The 27650-nt window shown below is 37.6% G+C and overlaps 1 protein-coding gene across 10 annotated transcripts in view; it reads right to left on the bottom strand.

Annotated features, from left to right (window-relative positions):
- Positions 1–25864, bottom strand: part of Veph1 (ventricular zone expressed PH domain containing 1) — a 297176-nt gene extending 271312 nt beyond the window's left edge. For 3 of the 10 annotated variants that reach the window (XM_087186413.1, XM_087186406.1, XM_087186412.1), the window contains exons 1-3: positions 25713–25864; positions 16639–16929; positions 15970–16089 (exon numbers count right to left, since the gene is read on the bottom strand). In XM_087186413.1, the coding sequence (XP_087042539.1) occupies positions 15970–16089; positions 16639–16776 (258 nt within the window). In that variant the 5' untranslated portion in view covers positions 16777–16929; positions 25713–25864. Of the gene's footprint in view, positions 1–15969; positions 16090–16638; positions 16930–20129; positions 20225–21471; positions 25474–25521; positions 25681–25712 lie in introns of those variants that run through there. The other 7 variants (XM_087186417.1, XM_087186411.1, XM_087186414.1 and 4 more) reach the window with 5 other exon arrangements.
- Positions 25865–27650: the final 1786 nt, after the last annotated feature.

Raw genomic sequence — 27650 nt, forward strand, 5'->3', positions numbered from 1 at the left:
GACTACATGCAGTTTAGTTTCAACTTAATAAAAAGAGTATAAAAATTTTAGGAAAAATTACGAAAAAATTTCTTTCTAAGTCACTATTGAATCAGAGAAATCATGATAAAAACAAGAAAATATTTAGGACTCATAATGAAAATATATCTTAGAACTTTAGAAGGACATTAATGGTACTAAGTAAGAAATTTATGGTCTTAAATTATTAATTAGGATATAAGAAAATTAAAAGTCAATAACCTAATCATACAGTAAGGAAATTAAAAAGAGAATACTGAAACAAAACTAGAGAAAATACAAGAAAAGTAGTAAAGATGTTAAAAGAAATTAATGAGGTAAAATAAAGATTCTATACAGATGATCAAGAACTTTTTAAAAGAGAAGACAAAGCTCTGAAAAAATTGACAAAAGAAAAGATTTGTGGAAAGGAGTATTTAAATATAGATGCATCAGAAAGCAAAAATAACTTGAACAATTTTATAACAATAAGTTTGAAAACACAGAAACAGTATAAAATTGCCTAGAAAATGTATTTTGCCAAAAAATAAAACAGAGCTTCCAATTTTCCTCAAAGCAACTGGATCAATAGTTTAAAAATCTATTAGAAATAATAATGAATTTATGGTGCCCAGGGGGTTTTACAGCTTTCTTTGAAATCTTCAAGAATTAGATCATCACAATTTTATAAAACTCTTGTCGATAATAGAAACCACTTCTCAACTCATTTCATGAGACTACTATGTATAACTCAATATCAAGGCCAGGCAAAGTGAGCAGAAGAAAGGACAATGACAGGCCAATCTCATATATAAACATGGCTCCAAAACTCTTAAAAATAGCAAACTAAATTAAAGGTGCATTAAAATAAATGACAAATTTCATTTTATCCCAGGAATGCAATAATGGCTTCATATTTGAAAAATCTATTACTGCAACTCACCACATTAACAGATTAAAGGGGAGAATATGATTATTTTGAGTGTAGAGAAAAAGTCGATAAAATTAAATAATTTTTAGAAAAAAAGAATAAAAGGAAACCTCCTTAATTTGATAAAGGGTATTAACCAAAAGCCTGGAGCAAGCATCCTTACATTGAAAACTCAGAAAACTTCCTTTAAATAAAAAATAGGAAAGGAATAACTCATTCTACTCAATCCCATTCCAGAGAGCTGGGCAGAACACTGAGGGAAAGAAATAAAATAAAAGGCATAAGGATTGGAAAGAAAGAAATCTTCAAGATGATGACATATACATACAAAATTCCAAAGAATGTGTTCGTCTTATTTAAAAATATTCTCTCTTAACTCTGTCTTTCCTTTCTATTATTTGTAAATAGTAACTCATGTCTCAGTTTTATGGGAAATGCTCAGAGCTTATTTCTTCTATTCTTTTCCTCCCATTGTCTTAAACTAATTCTGATCTGGCTTTCATCCTGACCCACACAATGATACTGCTCTTGTCCACTCATGATGACCTTCATGTCCCTGAATCTAATGGTCACTTTTCAGTCCTCATCTTACTTGGCTGAAAACAGCATTTCACTTTACTTTGTCCATGTCCAGTTTTTTCACATGGTTTTCAGGCACCACATGCTTTTCTGATTTTCTTCCTCTTTCATTGGATCTTTCTTTTCAGCCTACTTTACTGGTACATCATTATCTCCTTGACTTTTGAGGATTGGGTTTAGTCTTTGGACTTTCTTATTTTTAATCTATACTCTCTCCTTTCATGATCTTAAACTCAAGGGGTGATTAGTTCCAAAATTATAATTTCCAGCCCAAACTTCTGAACTCTAGGCTCATATATGCAACTATCTACATGACATTGCCACTCAGAAATCTGATAGCTTAGCTTATACATATCCAAAGCAGAATTTGTGATTTCTTACCACACTACTTCTCCCTTACCATCCTCTCTAAATCTGTTCCTTCTTCTGTTCATCTTAGTGACTTCATCCTGCTAGGTATTCAGGCCAAAAATCTTCAAGTTGTCCTCTTCTCTCCTCTTCTTCCTCTCTCCTGTTCTGCCCTTCCCTCCCCTCCCACTTCCTCCTCTCCTCCTCATCCTTCTTCTCTTCCTCTCTCCACTCAGATCAGCAAATCCTGTTTGTCCCACCCTAAAAAAATATATCCAGAATCTGAATGTGTCTGTTATGGTTTAGATTTAAAATGTTCCCCCCAAAGTGTTTAAAGCTTGGCCCCCAGTGCAGCCATGTTCAGAGGTGGTTCATAATTGAATGGACTCCTGAGAAGTGGCAAAAACTACAGGAGGTAGGGCTTAGTTGGAGGAAGTAGCTCACTGAGGTTCTGTCCTGGAAGGGTACATCTTAGACCTGGCTCTTTCCTCACTTTTTTCCTTTCTGCTTCCTCTGGCTGCTAGGAAGTGAGCAGCCTTTCTCCACAACACTCTTGTACCATGTTTCTACCTAGGACCCAGCCAATCACAGACTGAAAATTCTGAAGTTGTGAGCCAATAATAAACCTTTCCTCTTTTAAGTTGTTCTTCTCTTTTCTCAGGTGTTTTGTCACAGCAATGAAAAGCTGTCTAACACAATGATAGTCCCCCTTTATCCATCAAGAATATGGTCCAAGATCTCCAGCAGATGCTTAAAACCAGATAGAACTGAACCTTATATACACTATTTTTTTAATTTTTGAAATATTTTATTAAAATTAATGTCACCTGTTTCTTTTTACTTTTTAACATGGCTACTAGAAAACTCAAAATTATATATTTCTATTGAACTGTTCTACTTTAGACCAGGGCCACTGCAAACAGCTTAGCAGGCTATTACTCACAGAAAAGCATCTACCAAGGGTCAAGAAGGACTGAAATCAAAGCCAACCTCTACTTATTAAACCATGCACCCTACAGAGCTGTATCTGCGTAGGGGAAAAGAATCTGTTATTTCACTCAAAAGTGTCATACCCTTTCCAAACTATGAACCCTGGGAAGCTCTGTGTTCAGAAGGTATGCCTTTTTCTAATATGCACAAAGTTATCCCATAATCTAGTAATAACCCTGAGTTGAAGGATCATGCCTTACTCATGTTCTATCTGTACATACTAGCTGAATGAATTAATAAATATCCAACTCTACCTTCTTTAGACACATCTCTTATCATGTGATAACATTTACTACTTTACCTAGAGATTACAGCTCTCACTACTGCCCACAACTCAACATTAAGACTCAAATTTTTGTCTTATAGCACCAAAAACAAATCACTGCCTGCTTTTCACAGCTTTATATTTCTAAAGTATTTAACCATTCTCAACATTCTATGTAAATCATTATTATTTAGTTTTTCAAAAGACCAGTATAAAGATAATTATTCTAACCCCACAGTATCCCTAACCACCCTGATTGCTTTTCTTTTTTATCTTAGAACAACTGATCTTGGGAGATTGCACAATTTTAGAGGTGCCTGGGTCTGTCTTTAGTTTTCCTTTGGGAACAGTCTTTATTATGTTCAACAATGCTTTTTTTTCCTTTTGTACCTTTTTGTGTAAGTTCTTTGCTGTCCTTCTTTGGACTTATTTCTGAATCTGTCTTCTTAGAACTTTTCATTTCCTTAATTCTTTCAAAATCATCTAATCATTATTTCAGGGATACTTTTGATTAATTTTCTTGGTTTCTTTCTTTTTTTCCTCAATTATATTTTTTGAATCTATTTCTTTTTTTGTCTGGTGGTTTTTCTTCTTTATTTTCTGTTGATTCAGTGGTTTGCTATCTTCAACAGAGAGATCAGAATCAGAATCTGAAAGTGCATAGAAATGTTTCAAGTCCTCAGTAGTGCTGTGGTTGATAGGGCGTTCTCTTTTATCAACTGCATAGTTCAATTTGAACTTTTTGTCATGAAACATGGCTCGAAATCTCTTGTCAATTTTGACTTTTTGATCCTTTTCTGGCATTTCCCAGAATCTGGGGTCCTTTAAAACCTTCTTAAACTGCTGGTCATTCATTATTTCTTGTTTGGATGACTTTATTTTCTTTTTTTTGATGACATTTTTAAAGTCTTGCTGAAGAAATATTCAAAGAAACCTAATACGTCTTGGATCTCTCTCCTATATACACTATTTTTTCCTCTACATATGTACCTGTGATCAAGTTTAATTTATAAATTAAGCATAATAAGATTGGTTATACATATATATATATGTAAAAAAAATTTTTTGAGACAGGGTCTAGCTGTATGTAGTCCAGAGTGGCTCAAATCCTCCTGCTTCAGCCTTCTTAGTGTTTGGATTACAGATGTGTAGCACCATGCCCAGGGAGATTAGCAATATTAACTAATAATAAAATAGAACAATTATAACAATATAGTACAATAAAAAGTTATGTGAATGTGGTCACTCACTCTAAAAATACTTTATTTAGTTTACATCTTAGCAACCTGAGCATATGATTTTTTTCTTATTAAGTTAAAAACTTCCACTTTCTCACATAAAGGAAGTACATTATCTCTGGTCTTTGGCATATGTAAACCACCAGCATATTACTTTCAAACTTCATTTTGGCACTACTTCTGGCACTCTTATTTAGTAAAATAAAGGTTGCTATAACACAAGCACTGCAACACCATGACAGCCTATTGAATAATCCAGTGTGACTTCCAGGTAGAGCAGATTCTAAATAAAATTCTAAATAATTTTAAGATTCTTAAAATTATTATTATATTTAGTTTTTTGAGAGAGGGTCTTGTCATATAGTTCAGGTTGGCCTCAAATTCACAGCTTCAGCCTCCCAAGTGCTGGGACGAGGGTGTGCACCACCAAGCCAAGTTCAAGATTCTTAAAATTCTTAAGCAAACAAAGTATAAAACATCACTGAAAGATATTTATGAAGATCTAAATAAATAGGTATAAATACAATGTCTACAGATAAGATGATAGTATCATGATGTCATTTTTTCAAATTGATCTATCTATATAAAAATTCCAATCAATTACTGACAAAATTTTTCATAAAAACTGAGAAGTTTAACATAAAATTATAAAAGAACAAAAAAACTGATTCTTCTGGCTTAAAAAACAAAGCAATTTTTAAGAAGAAGTTTGTGGATATTCGTCCTATCTAATACGAACAAATAACAAAGTAAGAGACAAGCTACATATTGGAATGAGATGTACAACTTGTCTAAGAAACAAAGTAATACTACCAGAATATATAAGGCACCCTGGGTTAGTAAGAAAAGATTTAAAAACTGCAATGGAAAAATGAAAAAAAAAGAAGAAAGTGCTTCACTGAAGAGGAAACCTAAATGGCAAATAGAAAAGAAACATAGAAAACAATGGTCAACCTCACTAATAGCAAGGGGAGTACACATTTAAACAACAATTTAATGCTTCTTCCCTTAGATTGAAAAGTTTAAAAATCGGATAAAAGCAAGAATTAGAACTCTTATATACTGCTAATGAGAGTTTAAATTAGTACACACGTTAGAAAGCAATTTGATGTATATCATTAAAGTTGGAAGTATACAGAAGTCTAAAACCAGTTGTTCCACTTTTTTGTGTGTATCTTAGAAATACTCATTTACCAAAATCCCCAATTATAACAATGTGTATTGTAGCACTGTATAAAAAATAAATGTCAATCAAAAGAACAATGAATAGTGTACATTCATATAATGGAATATACTGTCCATTACAAAAATGAAACTCCACACACCAAAATGGATAAATCTCAAAAACTAGTATGGAGCTTTATGACATTACTTATATAAAGTTTAAAAACATGAAATACATTAAAATGCTATTAATACTTTTGGAACCACACATATCTCGCAAAAAAATAAAACCATGTATGGATGAATACTACAATGAGAATATTGGTTAACCTGGGAAACTTAAGGGAGGAGAACTGGATTAGAGAGAGAAAGAGAGAATTCCACTTATGGCTAAATTCCTTTTTTCTTCTCTTGGTACCGGGGATCAAACTCAGGACCTTGTGCTTATGAGGCAGGCACAGTGCCACTGAGCTAAATCTCCAGCCCTTTGCCTAACTTCTTAAATGGAGCATTTCTGTGTGGTGAATATGTTTCATTGTTTAAAAAAATTAAAGAGAACTGGAAGTGGGTGGATTGATTGGGCATGTGGTGAGTATCCATGGAAAAGTGGCAGAAGCATTTGAGTTGATAAGAAGACAGTCTCATTTGAAGATGCCTGGGAAGAAAGCCAAGTTAGTAAAGGAAATACTTATTAGTAAAGGTAGTTCAGAAAGGATTTGAAAAGGGAAAAAAATTCTGAGGAAATTGGAAAGAATTTTGAGTGAGGAGTCACATTTTCAAAGCAAAGCAAAGCCTAAGGACAAAATATTTTACAGCAGTGTATTGGGATAACTGATGGTAAAAGAGAACATGAATTGTGGATTGGAATCTAATAAGGTCCAATAATTTTGTGGGCAACTTTGGGGGAAAGATCACCAGATTTTTAGATACAAACCTTGGAGTGATTACATAAGACATTTGACAGAATTATGTTTAAAGGGTACCAATATGCTGCAATGAGGTCTAAAGACAAGAACATGTTAAGAGTAGTTTAAAATGTGATATAAACTACTTAAAATTTTTCAAGTTATGTAATTAGAAGATTTGGTTCAATCTGAATGTCCTAGTACATTGCACGATAAATGTGGACAATGTGTGATATTACTGTAGAAAGGAAAATTTAAAAATAGAGTATTGTATTTGATTAGTATCATCAATTGTTCCAAGCAATTGGTCCAAGTACTGAGCAGTGATAAATCACAATAATAAATTAAGAAGATTCCAAGGAAGGCAACCAAAATGTTCAGAATGTAGACAGTACTTGAAGCTACAGTGAAACATTCTCCACGACCTTGGAAACAAAATTGCTCTTTGAGGATTAAACTAATAAACTATTTGTCCTTGTGGGATTAGCCAGCTACAGGCCTAAATTGACACCATATCTATACATAGGTGACTGCACATGTGAGTTACATGTATCTCAGGGAGGAAGGACGGAATATTACAGTAATAGAGGAGGAAGAAATATAAGCAACAAATTACTCCCTTTCTATAAAGGCTGAGCAAATAGACATGGACAGAACAGCATAAAGCACACAAAAATTCAAACCCATATGAGTTATGCTTTTTATTATAAATCAATACATTTGGATTCTAATTTATACTTCCAAAGCATGTATTTAGACAGCACGAGTTTTCCAGATCTGATAGTTAAGGGCAATGATGTCAGATGGCACAACCTTTTCTTGACACAGGTCTATTGTCATGGAAGAACACAAGGATGCCAAGGATGTTTAGTTGGAAAGAGAGAAGCAAAAGGTGAGAGCTGATGCTTATCTTCACAGATCTAGTTTTTCTTGATTGAACAGAGCTAGACTTTTAATTGTTGGAGTAGGACAGATAAAAATGAGTAGAAAGTCCAAAGAGCAACATTTCTTCTGGCTAAAAGGAAGAACATGCTAGTCATCAGAGCATCCTTCTAACAATGACAAGCTATGTCTTTGTCAGAGTTCTTTGATCATAAGCAACAGAGCAAGTTAGGAAAGCCATAGGAAATAATAAAAATTAAAACATAGGGAGTGGTTCAGGAATTTGAAAAAAAGGCTGAAATATTTGGATTTAGAAAAGGCAAACAGGCAGAGAAGGTGAGCCAATCCCAGTGCCAGGAAAGGTGCTCCCCACCACCATTCCATGCTCCTAGGGCAGAGAAGGTGAGCCAATCTCAGCGCCCGGGAAGAGGCTCCCCCACTGCCATTCCATGTTCCTAGGGCAGAGAAGGTGAGCCGCTTGGGTGCCAGAAGGACCCCCCCCCAACCGAGGAAATGAGAAGACACATAAACAAGCCTGAAAAACAGACTTTCAGATCACCTACAGCAACCCCAAAGGGAAACGAGATGGAACAATCTGATACTCAACCACCTAGACTCTCTGAACTGGCAACAAAAGAGGATCTGGAAAAAATGAAATCAGAAATAATTTCTCACATAACAGCAAAGATTGTGCTCATAGTGCAAGACATGATTAATAAATCTAGAGAGGACACAGATAAAAAAATAGAGGATCTGAGGAACATGATGGAATCCCAACATAGGAAACAAATGAAATCCATAAAACAGATGCAAATGGATTTCCAGGAGACTAAAATCTCCATCAAAAGTCTACACAGCAGAATGAACCAATGTGAGGATAGAATTTCAGATATAGAAGATAAGATTGCAATTAGTGACCAGGAAAAGAAATTTTGCTTCAAAATTGTAAGGGATCATGAGAAATCAATCCAGCAGCTGCTAGACGATGCAAAGAAGAATAACATAAGATTTATTGGAGTCAATGAAGAAACAGGAGAGAGTGCAGATGACCGAAAAAAAACTGTTCACAGAAGTAATGGCAGAAAACTTCCCAAGCAGGGGAAAAGAACTTGACATACAGATAAGTGAGCCATATAGGACTCCAACTAGCCTTGATCAAAAAAAATCTACACATAGGCATATAATAGTTAGGGTTCCAGAAATCCAACAGAAGAAAAAAATTCTACAAGCAGTGGGAGAAAAGAAACAAATCACATACAAAGGAAAGCCCATCAGAATCACAGCAGACTTCTCAATGCAAATCCTCAAGGCAAGAAGAGCTTGGAGTGATGTATTTCAAGCCCTAAAGGAAAACAGCCTCCAACCCACATTGATGTACCATGCAAAACTCTCTTTCAAAACTGATGGAGAAATAAGATACTTTCATGATAAATAGCACTGCAGGAACTTCATGAATACCAAACTGGCACTCCAAAAAATTTTAGACAATATCCTAGGAAAAGACAATGAGGATCACAACCCCAGGAAGCCCAGCAGAATGAATTTGTTGGGTGTGACAAATTAAACACAAAGGGGGAGAATCCAACAAAAAGTAAAAGTCATGACAAGGCTTTTAAAACTTTTAACTCCATCTCCCTAATGAGTATATAATTCAATCTTGTTATTGTTCATGATTAGTATTTTTCTGATTCTAGTGTAGCACACCTTTCCTTGTGCTGTACTGGGTATTTATCATCTTCTTGTGTCTACTTTTTAATTGGGTTGTTTATTTTAATGAGCTGTAAGAGTTCTTTATTTCCCCCCCATTAAGTTTATTGGTACATTTTAGGTATGATACAGTTACATTCATATTGGGATATTGTACCATTACATGAGTATCTTGGTTCTTATTTTTTTCCCCTTCCCCTGCCCTCCCTTCACCCTCTCCACCCTTCCCTATTTGCAAAGATTTTCTTTCCATTTTTTTCCTTTTCTCATATTTTTTCTTTTCCCTTCTTCCCTTTCCCCTACCCCTACCACTTCACCTGCTCCTTCAGACCTTTTCTTCCTATTACACAATATCAATTATACATTTTTTAAATTACAAAATCAAGATCTAGGAGACAATACCACAGATTTTACAGAATTTAAAAGGATATAGAAAGCATATCACTAAAATCTTTTTTGAAATAAATTTGACAACTTCTAAGAAGTACTTTGGAAGACAAATTAATGAAGCTAACTCTGGAGGAAATATAAAATTTGAATAGCACCTATTGAAGAAAGTATATTCCTAGCTTGAAAACCTACCTATAGGACAACAACAGGATCATATACATTTTAACTGATAAATTATATCAAATATTTAAAGCAGAAAAAAAATGGAACACTTCTCCCCTCATTTTAGGAAATCAACATTGTGTTAATCCTAAAACTGGATAAAGATAATAGAAGAAAAAAGTATGAACATATATAGAAATTTGTTTAACAAAACAAACTATTAGAAGTCAGATCTGGCAGGATGTAGAAAGTGGTTTTGTTACAGGGATGGCAGTGTTGGTTCAGCATTGGAAGATCCACCCCCAAAAGTCATCATTTTAACAGAGGAAAGGAAAAAGCCATATGATCCTGTCACTAGTTGGAGAAAAAGTATTGGACTAAATTTCACAGCTGTTCGTGGTAGAAGCTATCGGGAGACTAGAAGTAGAACAGAAACTTCTCAACAGATTAAAGACATGGACTCCATACTTCCAGCAGGAATGCCTTATATGAATGGAGAAGATACAATGCTTTCTCCTTAAGGTGGGGAACAAGGGCAGACATGCTTACTCTTCATCTGTCCATTAAACTTTGAAACATAGGCCCAAACCAAAATAGTCTGGCAATAAAATGACACAATTAGGATAGGTTTGGCACAGCAGAAGCAAAATCTTTATATGTAGATGAAATGATCATCTACAGAGAAAATACTAAGAAATCTCTAGGAGCCCCTAGAACTTGTATTTGAATTTAGCAGGATTAGAAAACACAAGGTATATATAAAAATTCAGGTCTATGTATACTTTCTATAAATGAAGAATTGGATATTGAAATTTAAAAGTTATGTAGGAGTACAAAGGACCTAGAAAAGTTAAAAAAAACAGTGTTGGAAGACATTTAGTACCTAATTTTAAGACTTCTTCTAAAGCTACAGTAATCAAGGCAGTGTTGGTGTAGGGAAAGACATATAGATCATTGGAATAAAATAGAATCTAGAAATAGAGCCACACATATATGGTCCACTGAGTTTTCAAAGATTATTTAACATTAGCATTTTATAGAATGTAAACTCAATTCAAGAGCCGAGGAAGAGACAGTGTTTTCAGCAAACAGCACTAGAACACCTGGTATCCGTATATAAAAAATTAACCTCAACCCTTTATTTCCATACATGAAAATAACTTGAAGGGATCTATGAGCCTAAATATGAAAGCCTAAAAGTATAAAACTTTAAGAAGAAATTATAAGGGAAAATGTTTATGAATTTAGGGTAGGCAAGAACTACCTAGGATAGAGAAAACATGATGTATAAAAGAAAATAATTGATAAATGATATTCCATCAAAATTTAGAACTTTAAATGACATCATTAAAAGGAAAAGTAGTCCTCAAACAGCAGGTCAGGAGGGCAGGCTGCAAGCACACCTCTCCTCAGTATTGAGGACCGAACTCTGGGCTTTTCATAGCTAAGAACATGCTTTATTGCTGAGCTTCATGACCAACCCTTGATGATTCTTTAAAGGCACCTCAAGTGAAGAAGCAAACCTGCAGACCACTCTGCCATTCCCATTTACTTGCAAATAGTCCTCTTAAACTCAAGAATGAACCAACCCTTGCCCACACTTCTAGGGTAAAGAAGGTGACCTGGTCCCAGCACCTGGAAGGAACCTCCCCCGCCATCATCCCATCCTCCTAGGGCAGAGAAGGTGAGCCAGTGCCAGCACCCGGAAGGAAGCTCCCCTGCCGCCATCCCACACTCCTAGGGCACAGAAGCTGAGTCGCATACGGGCGCGAGAAGCACTCCCCCCACCAACCGAGGAAATGAGAAGACACGTCAACAAGCCTCAAAAAACAGATTTTCAGATCACCTACAGCAACCCCAAAGGGAAATGAGATGGAACAATCTGATACTCAACCACCTAGACTCTCTGAACTGGCAACAAGAGAGGATCTGAGAAAAATGAAATCAGAAATAATTTCTCACATAACAGCAAAGATTGTGCTCATAGTGCAAGACATGATTAATAAATCTAGAGAGGACATAGATAAAAAAATAGAGGATCTGAGGAACATGATGGAATTCCAACATAGGAAACAAATGGAATCCATAAAACAGATGAAAACAGATTTCGAAGAGATTAAAAACTCCATCGAAAGTCTGCGCAGCAAAATGAACCAATGTGAGGGTAGAATTTCAGATATAGAGGATAAGATTGCAATTAGTGACCAGGAAAAGAAAAACTGCTTTAAAATTGTAAGGGAACGTGAGAAATCAATCCAGCAGCTGCTAGACGATGCAAAGAAGAATAACATAAGATTTATTGGAGTCAATGAAGAAACAGGAGAGAGTGCAGATGACCGAAAAAAAACTGTTCACAGAAGTAATGGCAGAAAACTTCCCAAGCAGGGGAAAAGAACTTGACATACAGATAAGTGAGCCATAAAGGACTCCAACTAGCCTTGATCAAAAAAAATCTACACATAGGCATATAATAGTTAGGGTTCCAGAAATCCAACAGAAGAAAAAAATTCTACAAGCAGTGGGAGAAAAGAAACAAATCACATACAAAGGAAAGCCCATCAGAATCACAGCAGACTTCTCAATGCAAATCCTCAAGGCAAGAAGAGCTTGGAGTGATGTATTTCAAGCCCTAAAGGAAAACAGCCTCCAACCCACATTGATGTACCATGCAAAACTCTCTTTCAAAACTGATGGAGAAATAAGATACTTTCATGATAAATAGCACTGCAGGAACTTCATGAATACCACACCAGCACTCCAAAAAATTTTAGACAATATCCTAGGAAAAGACAATGAGGATCACAACCCCAGGAGACCCAGCAGAATGAATCCACTGGGCATGACAAATTAAACACAAAGCAGGAGAATCCAACAAAAAGAAAAAGTCATGAAAAGGCTTTTAAAACTTTTAACTTCATCTCCCTAATGAGTGTATAATTCAATCTTGTTATTGTACTGATTAGTATTTTCTCTGAGTCTAGAGTTGCACACCTTTCCTTGTGCTATACTGGCTATTTATCATCTTCTTATGTCTACTTTTTCATTGGGTTGTCTATTAATGAGCTGTAAGAGTTCTTTATATATTCTGGTCATAGGTTATATGCATTGTAAATATGGTTTGTTTAAGGACTACTTTTCCTTTTAATGATGTCATTTAAAGTTCTAAATTTTGATGGAATATCATTTATCAATTATTTTCTTTTATACATCATGTTTTCTCTATCCTAGGTAGTTCTTGCCTACCCTAAATTCATAAACATTTTCCCTTATAATTTCTTCTTAAAGTTTTATACTTTTAGGCTTTCATATTTAGGCTCATAGATCCCTTCAAGTTATTTTCATGTATGGAAATAAAGGGTTGAGGTTAATTTTTTATATACGGATACCAGGTGTTCTAGTGCTGTTTGCTGAAAACACTGTCTCTTCCTCGGCTCTTGAATTGAGTTTACATTCTATAAAATGCTAATGTTAAATAATCTTTGAAAACTCAGTGGACCATATATGTGTGGCTCTATTTCTAGATTCTATTTTATTCCAATGATCTATATGTCTTTCCCTACACCAACACTGCCTTGATTACTGTAGCTTTAGAAGAAGTCTTAAAATTAGGTACTAAATGTCTTCCAACACTGTTTTTTTTAACTTTTCTAGGTCTTTTGTACTCCTACATAACTTTTAAATTTCAATATCCAATTCTTCATTTATAGAAAGTATACATAGACCTGAATTTTTATATATACCTTGTGTTTTCTAATCCTGCTAAATTCAAATACAAGTTCTAGGGGCTCCTAGAGATTTCTTAGTATTTTCTCTGTAGATGATCATTTCATCTACATATAAAGATTTTGCTTCTGCTGTGCCAAACCTATCCTAATTGTGTCATTTTATTGCCAGACTATTTTGGTTTGGGCCTATGTTTCAAAGTTTAATGGACAGATGAAGAGTAAGCATGTCTGCCCTTGTTCCCCACCTTAAGGAGAAAGCATTGTATCTTCTCCATTCATATAAGGCATTCCTGCTGGAAGTATGGAGTCCATGTCTTTAATCTGTTGAGAAGTTTCTGTTCTACTTCTAGTCTCCCGATAGCTTCTACCACGAACAGCTGTGAAATTTAGTCCAATACTTTTTCTCCAACTAGTGACAGGATCATATGGCTTTTTCCTTTCCTCTGTTAAAATGATGACTTTTGGGGGTGGATCTTCCAATGCTGAACCAACACTGCCATCCCTATAACAAAACCACTTTCTACATCCTGCCAGATCTGACTTCTAATAGTTTGTTTTGTTAAACAAATTTCTATATATGTTCATACTTTTTTCTTCTATTATCTTTATCCAGTTTTAGGATTAACACAATGTTTATTTCCTAAAATGAGGGGAGAAGTGTTCCATTTTTTTTCTGCTTTAAATATTTGATATAATTTATCAGTTAAAATGTATATGATCCTGTTGTTGTCCTATAGGTAGGTTTTCAAGCTAGGAATATACTTTCTTCAATAGGTGCTATTCAAATTTTATATTTCCTCCAGAGTTAGCTTCATTAATTTGTCTTCCAAAGTACTTCTTAGAAGTTGTCAAATTTATTTCAAAAAAGATTTTAGTGATATGCTTTCTATATCCTTTTAAATTCTGTAAAATCTGTGGTATTGTCTCCTAGATCTTGATTTTGTAATTTAAAAAATGTATAATTGATATTGTGTAATAGGAAGAAAAGGTCTGAAGGAGCAGGTGAAGTGGTAGGGGTAGGGGAAAGGGAAGAAGGGAAAAGAAAAAATATGAGAAAAGGAAAAAAATGGAAAGAAAATCTTTGCAAATAGGGAAGGGTGGAGGGGGTGAAGGGAGGGCAGGGGAAGGGGAAAAAAATGAGAACCAAGATACTCATGTAATGGTACAACATCCCAATATGAATGTAACTGTATCTTATACCTAAAATGTACCAATAAACTTAATGGTGGGGGGGAAGAAAAGGCAAACAGCAAGGCAACTGTAGTGACAGATCAAGAAAACAAAGGATTGCCTTTTGGGGCACTACTGTACCATCTTGATAAATCACCCTATTCTGTTTTCTTTCCTAGAATTACTGGGAAATAAATTCTGATGGACAAGTGGGTCAGGTGTCCCCTTCATTCCTCTCCTTCCCTTTCCAGAACAGGGTAGGGAATCATAACCATCAGTGGAATGGAACCTTGATGAAGGCCCCATCAAAGCTTCTTTCAATGGAAAGAAACTATTTTACCAAAAGAAATTTGAGTGAAGGAAAAATATATCAAAAATTTCCTATATCCTCATCCTTGCAAGTGCAGAAGGGGAGGCCACCCATCTGTCAGGTAGGGATTTCTGTCCTGGGAAGAAGTTAGAAAAGGCAATTTAGAAGGCACTTTCTTATTCTCTCTTCTCATTAGTGACATGCAGGCTCACCAGGAAATGTCCAATAAGGAAGACCTGGGAAGGATATAATGCAGCTAACAAAGTGAGCAGGATGGCTCAGTGGATTGATCAGAAAAGAAAGACATGGAGCTATTGGCATTGGTTACCTCAAACTTAATACATATATATTAGAATCATCTTTCTTCTGCTCCCTCAACGGTTACAGATAAAAAGATGATGTGAGATGTAATTGAAGTAAATGAAGAAGGCATGTAGACTTGCTTTTCAGAGTCACTGGTTGGGCAGGATACTAATCACAGGGTTTAAAGTTCTAACAATGCTCCTAATGACAAGGGATCTGCTACCCATAATAGTTAAACTAGTGGGGATATGTAATAGGACCTACAATTCTCCATTTGACATCTGTGAAACAAAGCAACTGATGAAGGAACCAAAAGAAATCATTGACCACTAGTGACCTCTGGTGGAAATACACACTAGGGACCTTAGACTTTTTGTTTTGTTTTTTTCTTATTAGGAAGATAAAAATCAGTGGCATACTCAAGTCAATTTATTTCCAGAGGAATGAAGGAGAAGGCTGCTAGAAACAGCACAGAAAGTGAAAATGTACCAGGAACACTTTCTGTTTTAAGTCAGACCACGTTGACTAACGTGCTGGAAAAAATGTGGACATGTGATTGCTGTTGCAGACACTACCTGACAAAAGAAGGGTGTTTGGGCAATGACTTCATGGTCAGGGGAAAATCTGGCATGTTCATGGCTGTCATCAAGAGAATATGCTGACAGGCTTGAGGAGCAAGCTGCACTGGTTGCCAGCATGCTTATTAAACATCTCTTTATTATAACGTGGAAGAGAGCTGTTAGATCTGAAATATGTAAACACATGCCAATTCAGTACTTTATGGGCTGAGTCCTACCACTTTCTTCTTCCCAGTGGGTGTCTGTGGCAAGTTTTGGCAAACATTATTGAATTGTAGGATGTGACAGGATGTTTGGTGGCCTAGGCCTTTGCAGTAGAACCAACCTCATAGATGGTCTGAGCACAACCAAGGTCAACATCAAGCCACGCTGAGCACTCCACATCCAATCCCTTTGTGATCTGACTGGCCACACCAGGGATTAATAATGGGTGAATTGAATTAAACTGGGAAGGGCAGGTAGAAAAATAGAAAAAAGAGAAGATAAAAATAATAGGGTCAACACACAAGTAAACAGAATCAGCATTACCAAGCCCTGGGCAACTGTCACTTTTGGCAGCAGAGCAATTGTTGTTCTTGTTTCATAATACCTGTGTGGCAAAAGGTGTCATCCTGCCTTCTTTCATTATTCAGCCTCCACCATATTACCTGCTTCATCTGCTGATGCTGTTGTGCAGCTTGGCAGGTCTGCTTTTTCTCAAATTTATTACCTCTCCTCTCCATGTCGTTTCAAAGATGCAAAAATATACCCTAAACAATTACTGTGACAATTCCACTCTGGATTTCCACAATTTTAGTCTCTATGAGTGGACAAAAGGTGGCCTTACTGCCCCCTAAGCTAACGACTTTCCTGGTGCTGTTTCTTAGACACCAAGTGAACCACAGCACCCCTTTCTCTTGCAAAGATCTTTCTTTTCCCCAGGAAATATACAATCCTTTGGCTCTAGGATACGTCATTCATTTCAGAGATTTAGTGTATAAAGCAGTTTACTTACTGATGATGAGCTAATTATTTTAATCTGCTCCAAAGCTTCTGTTAGGCTGTCTTCGATCTCAGAGTCATCTAAGGAGAAGAGGTCCCCAGCTCGTGAAAGATCTTTTTGTCCCAAAACTAGTCTGAACAGTTGATGCATGACGAAGAGTTTGATCAGTTGATTTTCCGTAGACCCAAGGCTGTATGTTCAGTTTTCAGAGTTTATTAAGAGAAAAACTTGCAAGAGAAGGTACATTTCATATTCCACGAAAGGTCATTTTTCTCCAGACTTTGAGGTCTTCTCTGGCACTCTCTGTAAGGGAAACAAATGACACAATACAGCCACTGGCAGAATGGCATGAGCTCAGACTGCAACACTGGTACCTAGCAGTGTGTGTGTGTGTGTGTGTGTGTGTGTGTGTGAGAGAGAGAGAGAGAGAGAGAGAGAGATAGATTCAGAGACAGAGACAGACAGAGATAGAGACAGACAGAGAGACAGAGAGAGACAGAGACAGAGGCTTAGAAATGTGCACAGGGTAACAGATTCTGGCTTGAGTCTTCAAATGAGCTCTTTCTTTACAGTTTAGTTTGAACTTTAAAAAGCAGAACAAAAATTATACTTATTTTTCTCCTGTTCTCTTCTTTCTATGTCCTTCTACATTCCACACAAAAGGAAACAAGTAGACAGGCAATAAACATGCCTAACAAGGGCCAGATATTTCTCAAACAGATAACCATGGAAATCAAACAGAAAGGGAGATTAAAAGGAAACAGAGAGCTCAGGAAATATGCTTTAGACTCAAATGCCTGGGGCCCTTTTTCAGAGCTTAGATGTGGAAACCAGTTTCTACCCTCTTGGCTGGATTTTCTAGCTTTACTCTCCATTCAGTAGGTGATCTCGAAGCTTACTCTATTCCTATGTATCTTCTAATCCAAAACGAATGAAAGAAAAGACTATGTCTACAAGTACAGGGTTAGGCAAATCTCTACTGAACATCAGCATGAACTTCAGCTTGAACACTGACATTAAACATGATAGCACTGAAGTGCAGGCTAAAAAAGAAGTGTTTTAAGATCGGGCAATCTTCCCCATATTCCCATAGGTGAAATAATAGAGTCCCACTGTATGTCTCATCGAACTAACAGTACACAGAGAGTGTACAATGGCACAAATTAGATACATGATTATTCTCATCAGCCTCCTTCTGGATTTAATAAAACTACAGACCAATTTGCATTGGTACAGACTTTAATGGCCAGGGAGATTTAATGAATTCCCCAAGAATCCATTAGAGCTACAGCAGGGCCTGTCTCCTGATTTTGCACCTGTGGGTTTCCCCCTCACAGTCTACAATGGAGTGGAATCACTTCATACATGCATATAACTTACAAATGCAGCCACATGTTCTGATCGTGAGAGCCTAGAGATGTGATGGCAAAACTTTTAGAGCTTTCAATAATGGCAACATCTGGTTGCAGCACGCATGCCATAGGTTTGCCACCACTGGCCCAGAGTGTTATTTAATAAAACAATAAAGTGCTTCTGCCAAGCATATCACCCAGTATGAGAGTGGAAAGGGAGAGAAGAGTTGGCGGTTCCTTGGGTGATTTCAAACCTTCCCTCTAAGGTTGCTGTGGGTGCACTTCTCTGTGTTAAATGCAATTTTTTTGGTGCCAGGTATCGTACTCAGGGTCTCAAGCTTGCCAGGCAGGCACTGCACTGCTAAGCTATATCCCTGACCTGCTAAATGCAATTTAAAATTTTCAATATACATATTCTTAATACATTGTGGTCTCTAAACACAAGCTAAGTCATTCATGACTCAACTAAATAAGCTATCATAGTATTTAAATGATGCAATGCATGGGTCATATTAGGATTTTCAAGGATATTATTGGCTATATGCAATTTTTGCACTATCTACTAACTTCAAAAAATGTCCAATATTTTGCAATCTTTGTGTGCCAAGCATAGATTTTTTTGATTAATGTTAACTCTTTTAATACTCATAACAACTATCTAAAGACATATCATCCCCCATTTTTGTAAGTGAGAAACCATGAGGAAGTTAAGTACAGTAAGTTGCCCCAGTCCTGCAGATAGCAAGCTGAGGAGTTGGGATTTGGACCTACATATTCTAGTGTGGGGTTCCAAGTTCATAAGCACTATGATATATTTACCATATGTAAGATGTGAAGCCACTGTTCAAAGCAATGGTCCTATATGCAAGAGTAACAGGAATGAAGGTATTGGTGGGGTCATAATGTCAGAAAAGGAACGCCTCTTCTGTCCAGCATCCTTGTCCAACTGGGATTTAAGACAACCAAAGAGCAGGAGAGTCACAAGAAAAGAAGTTCAGGAAGAGGAAAGAAGAGAACTGGGCAGAGAAGAGCAGAGTGAGGGAAATGCAAAGTAGCCTGCACCCTTGCAAATGTGGCAGTGAATTACAATTATCTACCCCAAAAATTCAGGGGGTGTTTTCCTGAATCTTCCCCTTGACACATTCTCTTTTTAGTCTCAGATACTTGAGAGATAATCTCAATGAAATAATATCCATGAAAATATAAAAAAACTGGATGGAAATAAGTTTGCCTCAACCAGTAAGTTTGTTGGATATTTATCTGACACTTCATAAGGCAGATTTAGGTGCCCCAGACACATGCAAGCAGGTGCTCCAAGAAGGAGCAGGAATTTGTGGCAGGTGCAGAGAAGCATCCAGAGACTTTTCTCCTGGTGTGGAGTCACATCCATGCTGCCAGTTGCCACTATTACTCTTAAGTGCCCATAATGTGCAAAATGTTTCTTGTGGCCCTAAGGAAAAATAAATAGCTGTACAGGAAATGAAACTTGCACCAGGCATGCTGCAATATGGAATGACTGACAGAAAAGTCTCTTGGATACTCCAAAAAGAAGCCTAGGGAATTACAAGGGAGAGAGAGGTTACTCCTTGGGGAAGAGGACAAAGAAGGGCATTGTAGAGGAAATGGCCTTTGAGCAACCCCATTTAGGATAGGTAGGACTTTCACAGATTCATTTAGTGTGTATATGCTGCATACATACTAAGTCATTTGTTTGGGAATGAGATTCAGGGCCCAGTGTGGCCATTCAGAAACTGTGAGACCTGTGGTTCATGCTTTTCCCTTCCCTAAGTCTGGGTTGTCTCATCTGTAAGATGAGATTAATGCTTGTCTAATTTATTTCACTCAACTGTTTTGAAGATCAAAGTTGGTAATGTGTAAAAGAGATCTTTGTAAAATAATGACACTGTTGAGGCTCAGATAATGAAGGCCCCAGAATGAACTTTTTCTGGAAACTTCTCCTGTCCTCCTGTCTCCTGCTTTCCTTTCTCTCCCCCAAAGGAAGCCACAGAGAGTAGAATTTCTCTTGTCTTACATAGGTCATAGAAATTACAACCCTTCTATTCCCCCAAAGCAAGCCATAAAGCCTAAAAATTTTAATTTCTCCCTCTCTTTCTGTCTGGGAGCTGGCTACAAGGAAATTTTCCAACCTACCTTGTCTGGTAGTAGATCATAAGACTCCTGTTTCAGAAGGGATCCTGCCCCATACCCAAGAGCAAGGAATGCTTCCCAGAGACGTCAAAAATAATCTGAATGGAAGATAGACTTTACTGGATTTTTCCATTCAGTTTATTAACATTAGATTATACTTTTTTTGTCCAATCAGTTTCACATGACTGTCCATGCTTCATTGAAACTAAGCTTAAAAATGGATGGTTCACCCTGAGTGCTTGAATTACCAATTTGAAGGCTCCTATGAGCCTTAAAACTATACTTTTCCCTGAAAAATCAGATTTTTGGTATAAGGGTGTCAGTCATGGCTCTCAAGAAGGCAGGAAAAACCTCACCCTTGTTTTTGCCTCTACATAACCAAGAACTGGTGTTTAGCAGGTGTTTGCCAGATGTCAGGCACTACTCTGAGTTTTTCCAAATAGTCTAGTCACCTAGTTATAAAGATGACTGAAGGCAATGAAGATATGTTGCAGGGCTAACTGCAAGCGGTTGGTCTCCCAGTACAAAGTCCTCTCAGGATGTTGTGTAGTCATACACACAACCACGTGTGAGAAGTGCTATTGGGCTGCCTCTCTTCCCATCAGCCCTCACTTAAGGAGCACTCCTGCACACTACACTATGCCACCCTTTGCTGAATAAAGATCTGTAAGCCACCTTATTTATTTTCAGCAGCTCTGGTCACGTTTTGGTCAGATGTCTGGCTTCTCCTGCTAGTCTTTTTTGCAACAGCAGAGATACTCCAAGCCAGATCATATTCTGCCTCATATTTTGAGAGACTCCTTACAGTTATAAATGGCATAGTCCTGTGGCCTACCTGCATGAGTGTGTGTGTGTGTACAGACTACACACACATATGCACTCATGTTAACAAGCATGAACATACCTGCACTATAAAGACTTCCTGTAATCAAACTCCTTGTAAGACAGTTTCTTCTCTTAGTTCTCCCATTAAACTTGCAGGTAGACATTATTCCACGCAGAGGAAATGGGACTCATTCAGTTAAATACTATGGCCAAGGGTACACACAGAGCCAAGATTCACATCTAGGAGATTTATACTGTTTTTTGTGCACCCCCCTCAACATGACTTATAAAATTTCTTTTTACTTTGCATCTTTAATTTCTTTCCTTCATAATGTCTTTCCCTAATCATTTACTTAATCTGAGGCCCACCCCTTAGTTTTCGTTTTGTTTGTTTTTAAGCTGGTATGGATTGACAAATCGGTTTTCCCTAAGAAAAAGCACGCTGGACAAAAAGAGGGAGGGTTCTGCGCCAGGCGTGGCCCCGGTCGGGAGTCGTGGCTGTCCCGCAAACTCGGTTTACCTGCGTGCTTCTCCTCACTGGCGCACTTGCTCTACTCAGCCACACGTTTAGAGACTGGGAGCGAGATCCGGCCGCGGACTCCAGGGCGCAGCGAGGGAGGAAGCGAGTAATCAAGCGGAATGCGCTCGGCCCAGGGAACCTCAAGTAGCTCATTGCGGGGAGAGCGCCGAGTGGAAGAATTCAAGGAATGCAGCCCGCTGCCACCGGCGGCTCCCAGCCGGGTCAGGTAACAGGCTGCACCGCGCCCCGGAGAGTCACCTCCAGTGAACGCTGTTTCCTGGGGCGAGACACAAAGCCTGCTCCAGTGAAGGAGAGTTGTTTTTAACAGAAGACAAAACCCCCTGTGTTCATGAAAATCTATACTTGCCCCGAGAGAACGGGGGTGGGGGTGGGGGAGCCACGCCGGAAACAACTTGCGCAGGGCCGGAGCAGGTCCGTGGACGGGCTGCGGGGAGCGGGCTCCGGACACCCCGGGGAAGAGGAGGGCCGCAGCTTGAGTGATTTCCCCCTCCAGATGTCACACGCGCGTTTGAAACACTGCGCGACAGTCCTGTGAGTCACAGCTCCTGAAGAAACTAACCCCTTCCTCTGCCTTAATGTTGTTGGAAGGGAACTCTACAAACACACACACTCTTTATTTTTCCACTTTTTTTTTACTGGGAGGTTCTCAGTGAAAATCTGTGAGGACTTTTTAATAAAATGTATCCCGCTTTATCTACTTCAAGGAAGGGGGAAAAAAGCACTGAAATCCTCTCATGGTTTAAACTATTAAGAATGTGTTTTAAAAACCGTATTTTTAAGCTGTATTCTTCTCTTCCCCTAATGTGTCTGTTCCTGTCGTAAGTCTATTTCCTGTCAAATCATCTGTCTGCTGGCAAAGCATTCAGGCCTGTCCTGCAGAAAAATCCATCTTCATTGTGGACCCTGGTTCCCCAGGAATGAATGCTGCTAACAAAGGTGTGAGGCCAGGGTGGCTGCCACTGAACCAGGTTGAATGCGCCAGAAGAATGACCTAATAAATCTTCCTGGACACTTGGTGATCAGTCATATTTGACACCATCCTCAAATAGAGAACTGTCCCCAGGAAAAGTTTCTTTATAAAATAGAGAAGCTAGTCCTCCTAAGAAGACCCGTTCTTTCTTAGTAACTTTCTGATTTATGGAATACTTCTGAAGTCTCTTATTTTAATGAAATAGACTAGATTTCTTTAGTCTTCCCTTTTCTTTATCCTCTAGTCATTATTACTGGTTTTTATCCCTAGAATTTATCCAGTGTTCTTACATATTTTAAACCATGTAGGATCCAGAATTGGACAGACCATGGGACTCTTCCCAGTAAGAAGAGAAGAGTGGTAAGAGTGTGAGAGCCTGGATACAACTATGTTCTAGTCTCAGCTGTGCATTCCTTGTAGTGTAAACTTGGGCAGACGATTGACCTTTCTGAGCTTCAGGTTCCTCATTTGCACCTGAGAATCATAATCTGGGTTGTTGGGAGGTTTAATGAGATTACATTAATCATTTAACACAGAGCCTGGCGTATAGCAACCACGAAAGAAGTGACATCAACTATACCCTTAATAACATTATTATTCTTATAGGTCTTTTTTCTGTTAAACACGTACTCATGCCACATCTTTTAAAAGCTTATAAACACACTCCTGTAGAATGAACTAAAATGAATTCAGTGTAAAAATACCTTTTCCATTTGTATCTTTTTTATATATTTGTTGTTCTTGCTCTCATTTGGGGTGGGGGGAGTACTGCATATTGAACCCAGGGCATGGCCTTCACACTGAGCTACATCCCCAACTCTTTACAAAAAATGTTTGTTTTTCTTCTGAGATGGGATCTTACTTAGTTGCTAAATTGTGTGTGCTAGGCCCAAACTTGTAGTCTTCCTGCCTGAGACTCCCAGACCTCTGGGATTTTAGGATCCTGGCCCCTTAGTGTTTTTTTTTTTTTGGTACCGGGGATCGAACTTGGGTCTTTGCACTTGTGTAGCAGGCGGCGAAACCACTGAGCTAAATCCCCAGCCCTCCTTAGTGTTAAATCCAGTTGTTGTTCACTTGTCATTTGTCAACTTCACTACCTTGTATGCTTTCCTGTCGATATTTTGGGCAACATTTTCTTATTTCTTGGAGAGAGAGACTTATTGTGATCCTACCCCCATCAATAACAGATTATTCCCCCCCATAGAACAGAAATGGACTGGCACAAAATATATCTCCGACTTTATGTGGTGACATAATCCAAATACCTGAATTTGCCTTGTAAGCCCAGTATTTGCTTTTGTGTTTATTAGTGAGAAAGGAATGCCCTTCAGGTACCAGTTTCATTCTTTATGACTTTTCAAGGTGACCTCCATTCAGTGTGCTCTAATAAATACACTAATAGTTTATTATGCATAAGTAGATTCTACAGTATAAATACAAAATGAAGATTTAATTCCTCTACTATTGAGATAAAGACCATAGGAAAATTAAAGCTCTTTGGAGGAGGGCTTGATAAACATAATTAACTCAGAAAGCAAATTTATTCCAAGGAATTCATCTAGCTTCCAACTCAGGTTAGGACTTGACCAATTTTCTCACTTTAGAAAATTTTGGAATAGAATATTTATTCACATTCTGTTTTAGACAGCATCCCTCTGCATCAAAACATTTTCATTTTACTCAACTGAATTAAAAATGCCCACTAACTTAGACCCATTTGTGTTCTAGAAACTTTCAATAATGTTCTCAAATTTTCCCTTGAAAGAAAAGGATTAAAGATTCTTTTGAAGGACCATCTTTTTCACACAGTGTAAAAAGACTTCAGGCGTTCCCATGGGAATCGGCCCACAGTTTTCAGCCCTCCCCTCAGATGTCTATTGTTCCCTGGACGTCTCTCAGTTTCCTCTGCTATGGCATGTTGCTATACTTCACATCTACTGAAAGTTGGTGATGCTGGGTTTTTCCAAATAATGCTGAAGGACTCAGCTTCAGTCTTTTTGCCAGAACTCATAGAGTCCAACTTTGTAGCAGGCTTATTATAAGAACCTACAAAAAGTAATTTTGGCTATCTAGGCAAGAAAACTTATTTAATTTTGGATAAATATTGCACTTCTTGGAACACAAATAAGTAGCAAACATTTTTTCTTCATGGGGAATAGGAAAAAACTGAAGTCTAATAAACTTTCTGAAATTGTGTATTTTGTGATCTCTCATGATGATTTCATAATGTGTCCAATTTCACCTAAATGGTATGTTATGTTTGCTCTGGAAGGATACAAACCTTGCTTTCATAAAATCTTAACATAAATTCTATGGATTTATTTTTCCAGAAAACACATCAAGCTCTCAAACTATGAGGAACACTCAATGTTAAATGGAACTTCATTTACACTTATATGTCATCTATTACAACTATATGACCAATTCAAATAATCTCCTAAGCATTTTTTTCTATTTTTAAATTAAAAACTATATAAATGTCATTGAACCCAATGGCTGATTGCTATGCCAAATTAAATGTTTATCTGAAAGAGCAAAGTAGTGGTTAGATTCAATTATGATCCGAAAGATATGTGCACTACCAAAGAGAAAAAAATAACAGCAATAATAAACAGTAATGGTGACTCTGTCCAACTTACTGACTGTAATGATTCTATTTACTTTATACATCTAATATGTACAATCATAGACAAGGCTAGTTTCTTTGCCCATTGCAAAACCTTTCTTGAGGTAAACAAAATATGATGAAAATGAAACTAGATTATGGAGTTAAACAAAAATGCATATCATATGAATCTAGAAGCACAGCTTTCTGCTCCTGAGGCCTAGAGACGTGTTTTATTCACCCACACAAGTGACTTTTTTATCCTAATAACTGAAATGCATTCATACATGGCTAGACACACAGTTCCCAAACATGCTTTATCTGCATAATCAGCCAGCCCTTCGAAGTTCCTGAGCCATTCCCCAGCCCCACTCCTTGCCTCCCTGCAGCTTCTGACATTTACTATAATTAGCTTTTGTTTTTGCCAAACAAAAAACAGAAAAAAGACAGTTACCTCTTAACACAGCACACCTGGACATCATTGGAAATAGAAAGCAAAATGCTTGATTTTTAGAGCCCTTGAGCTGGGACCCACATGCTCAGAGGCAGCCCGGCAGCCCCTGCCCGTCCTATCTGTGGCTGCTGGCACCTCCCTATGTGCTTGTCAAGCCAGCAGTGCACTTGATTCCCTCCTCATGGACTCACCGTTCATAATCAGAATCCAGTAAACGAATGAATTCTCTCCCTCTCCAAATTTCTATTTAGACCTAATGATTAGCAAAAAGCTTCCCTTATTTCTATAGTAGATTTGTAGAAGCTTCTCTGAGCACATCTGCAGTTTGAAAGAATTAGATTTGTCTACTAACCAGTCATGTAGGGCCTGTTAATGAATAACTCACTTTAAAGAACCAAGGAAGTTTTAAGTTAATTATCAGATATGGAGCCTTTTCACAAGCATCAGGAAAAAGGCTTGGGGAGGGAGGGAAGTAGGGAAGAGGTGGCATGAGATGGTGTAATGGTAGATGAAAAATACCACAGAAAAGCAAAATGGCTAGTCTAAAGGAGCAGAGCTCTAACTACACTATTGGTGTTGCTAATAAAACACAGAACAATTGAATCAAGCATCCCTACTACCACTAGGGATTTTTCCAAGCCAGCGTGGTTCCTTCTTGCATCAACCCAAATTGCTAACTCACTTCCTTTTGCCTTCCAAATATAGAACTCCTCTCCTCAAACCTAATGCATTGGGGATTCCTTACAAGCAGGCCCTCATCTCTTCTTAAGAAAAATGTACTCCAAAACCTCTAATGTATAAATTAATCAGTGGTGCCCAGTTAAATTGTTACATCTGGAGACTCTTCTTTCCCCTTAAGGGTATAACATAGACTTTCTTCCTTTATTGATTTGAGGTTTTACCTGCATATAAAATGATAGAATGTTTCTAAGCATTTCCTAACCAGACCTTTCATTCAAACTGTGTGAATGTATTAGAGGCAGTACAGAGTGGGGAGAGTAAGGTATAAGATATAAAACCGGAGTTAACATGTCATGTCACTGGCAATCATGCTGCCATGTAAATAAAGTGTTGGCTGAAGTAAAGGCCGCATTCATTGTAGTGAAGATTACTTTTTCTTATGTTTGCCACACGGCATCTACTAATCCTATTTCTAGTCAAACCATACTCGAATTCCCCTGTTCTTTAGTTAAAATTGATGTCCATAAATGGAATGAGCCCTTTATTGGTCCTAGCTAGCCAGAGTAATTCCATTCCCTTGATCATAGGGACTAATTTAGGGGAGATATGAATACTCCCTCCAGGCCTATTAGGGACAAAGGTGAATGTTTCTCTTTGAGGAAAAAGGCTTTACTGCTAGATGACAAGAAGACATAAGATCTGGTCTTTGTTAGCATCTTGTCATCAAGAAACCTGGTGAGTTCATTTGGGCAGCTTAAGCCAGATGTTCTTGAAACTGGAAAGATCTACCATTCCATGTATGCTGCTAAATTCCTCAATGACTTCAGTAATTTTAGGTTGGGTTTTCTGCCATTTGCTGTTGAGAAAAGTCTGCCTGACAGAATCAGCTTACGCTAAGTTTATGGGAAGACACACTTGGGAGTACATCTTGAAGAGAAAATAGAGCAAGACCCATCTGTGACAAATGAGACCTTAAAGACAACCAGAGGCTTCCACTAAAAACCAGTAGCAGCAGGAAAGGCTTGGAAAGAAATATATTCATTTGGTGTACCGGAAAGTGAATTTCCAAATTAATTCTTCCCAACCAGTTACATGTTCATTTCCTCAATACTTCCATTTCATTTCCAAGACTTGTTTAGCAGTGCCTGGCCACAAACTGTTTGACTTTAATAAACGTAGTCATGGAATCCATCAACCCATGCACAATTTTCATAACTTTCTTTCGATAATTAGTTTTACACAATATTTTTCTATCTTTGTTTTTTCCCCTCCATTCCTGCACAACTCTGAACTATTATCCCTTTGGGGGAATTTGAAATAGAAACATCTCTGACCATAAAATCAGACCAAGATGTTTCCTTTACCAAATATAGGTAAATACTAAGATAACTTTAAATTGGTGAATTATACACATGCACTGAGAATTTGAGTGATCTCATTTTCTATCA

Source organism: Heterocephalus glaber, unplaced genomic scaffold (genome assembly GCF_053883595.1).
Source record: "Heterocephalus glaber isolate CG9 unplaced genomic scaffold, H.glaber_assembly_v1.0 deba00001504, whole genome shotgun sequence".
In the NCBI taxonomy this organism is placed as follows: domain Eukaryota; kingdom Metazoa; phylum Chordata; class Mammalia; order Rodentia; family Bathyergidae; genus Heterocephalus; species Heterocephalus glaber.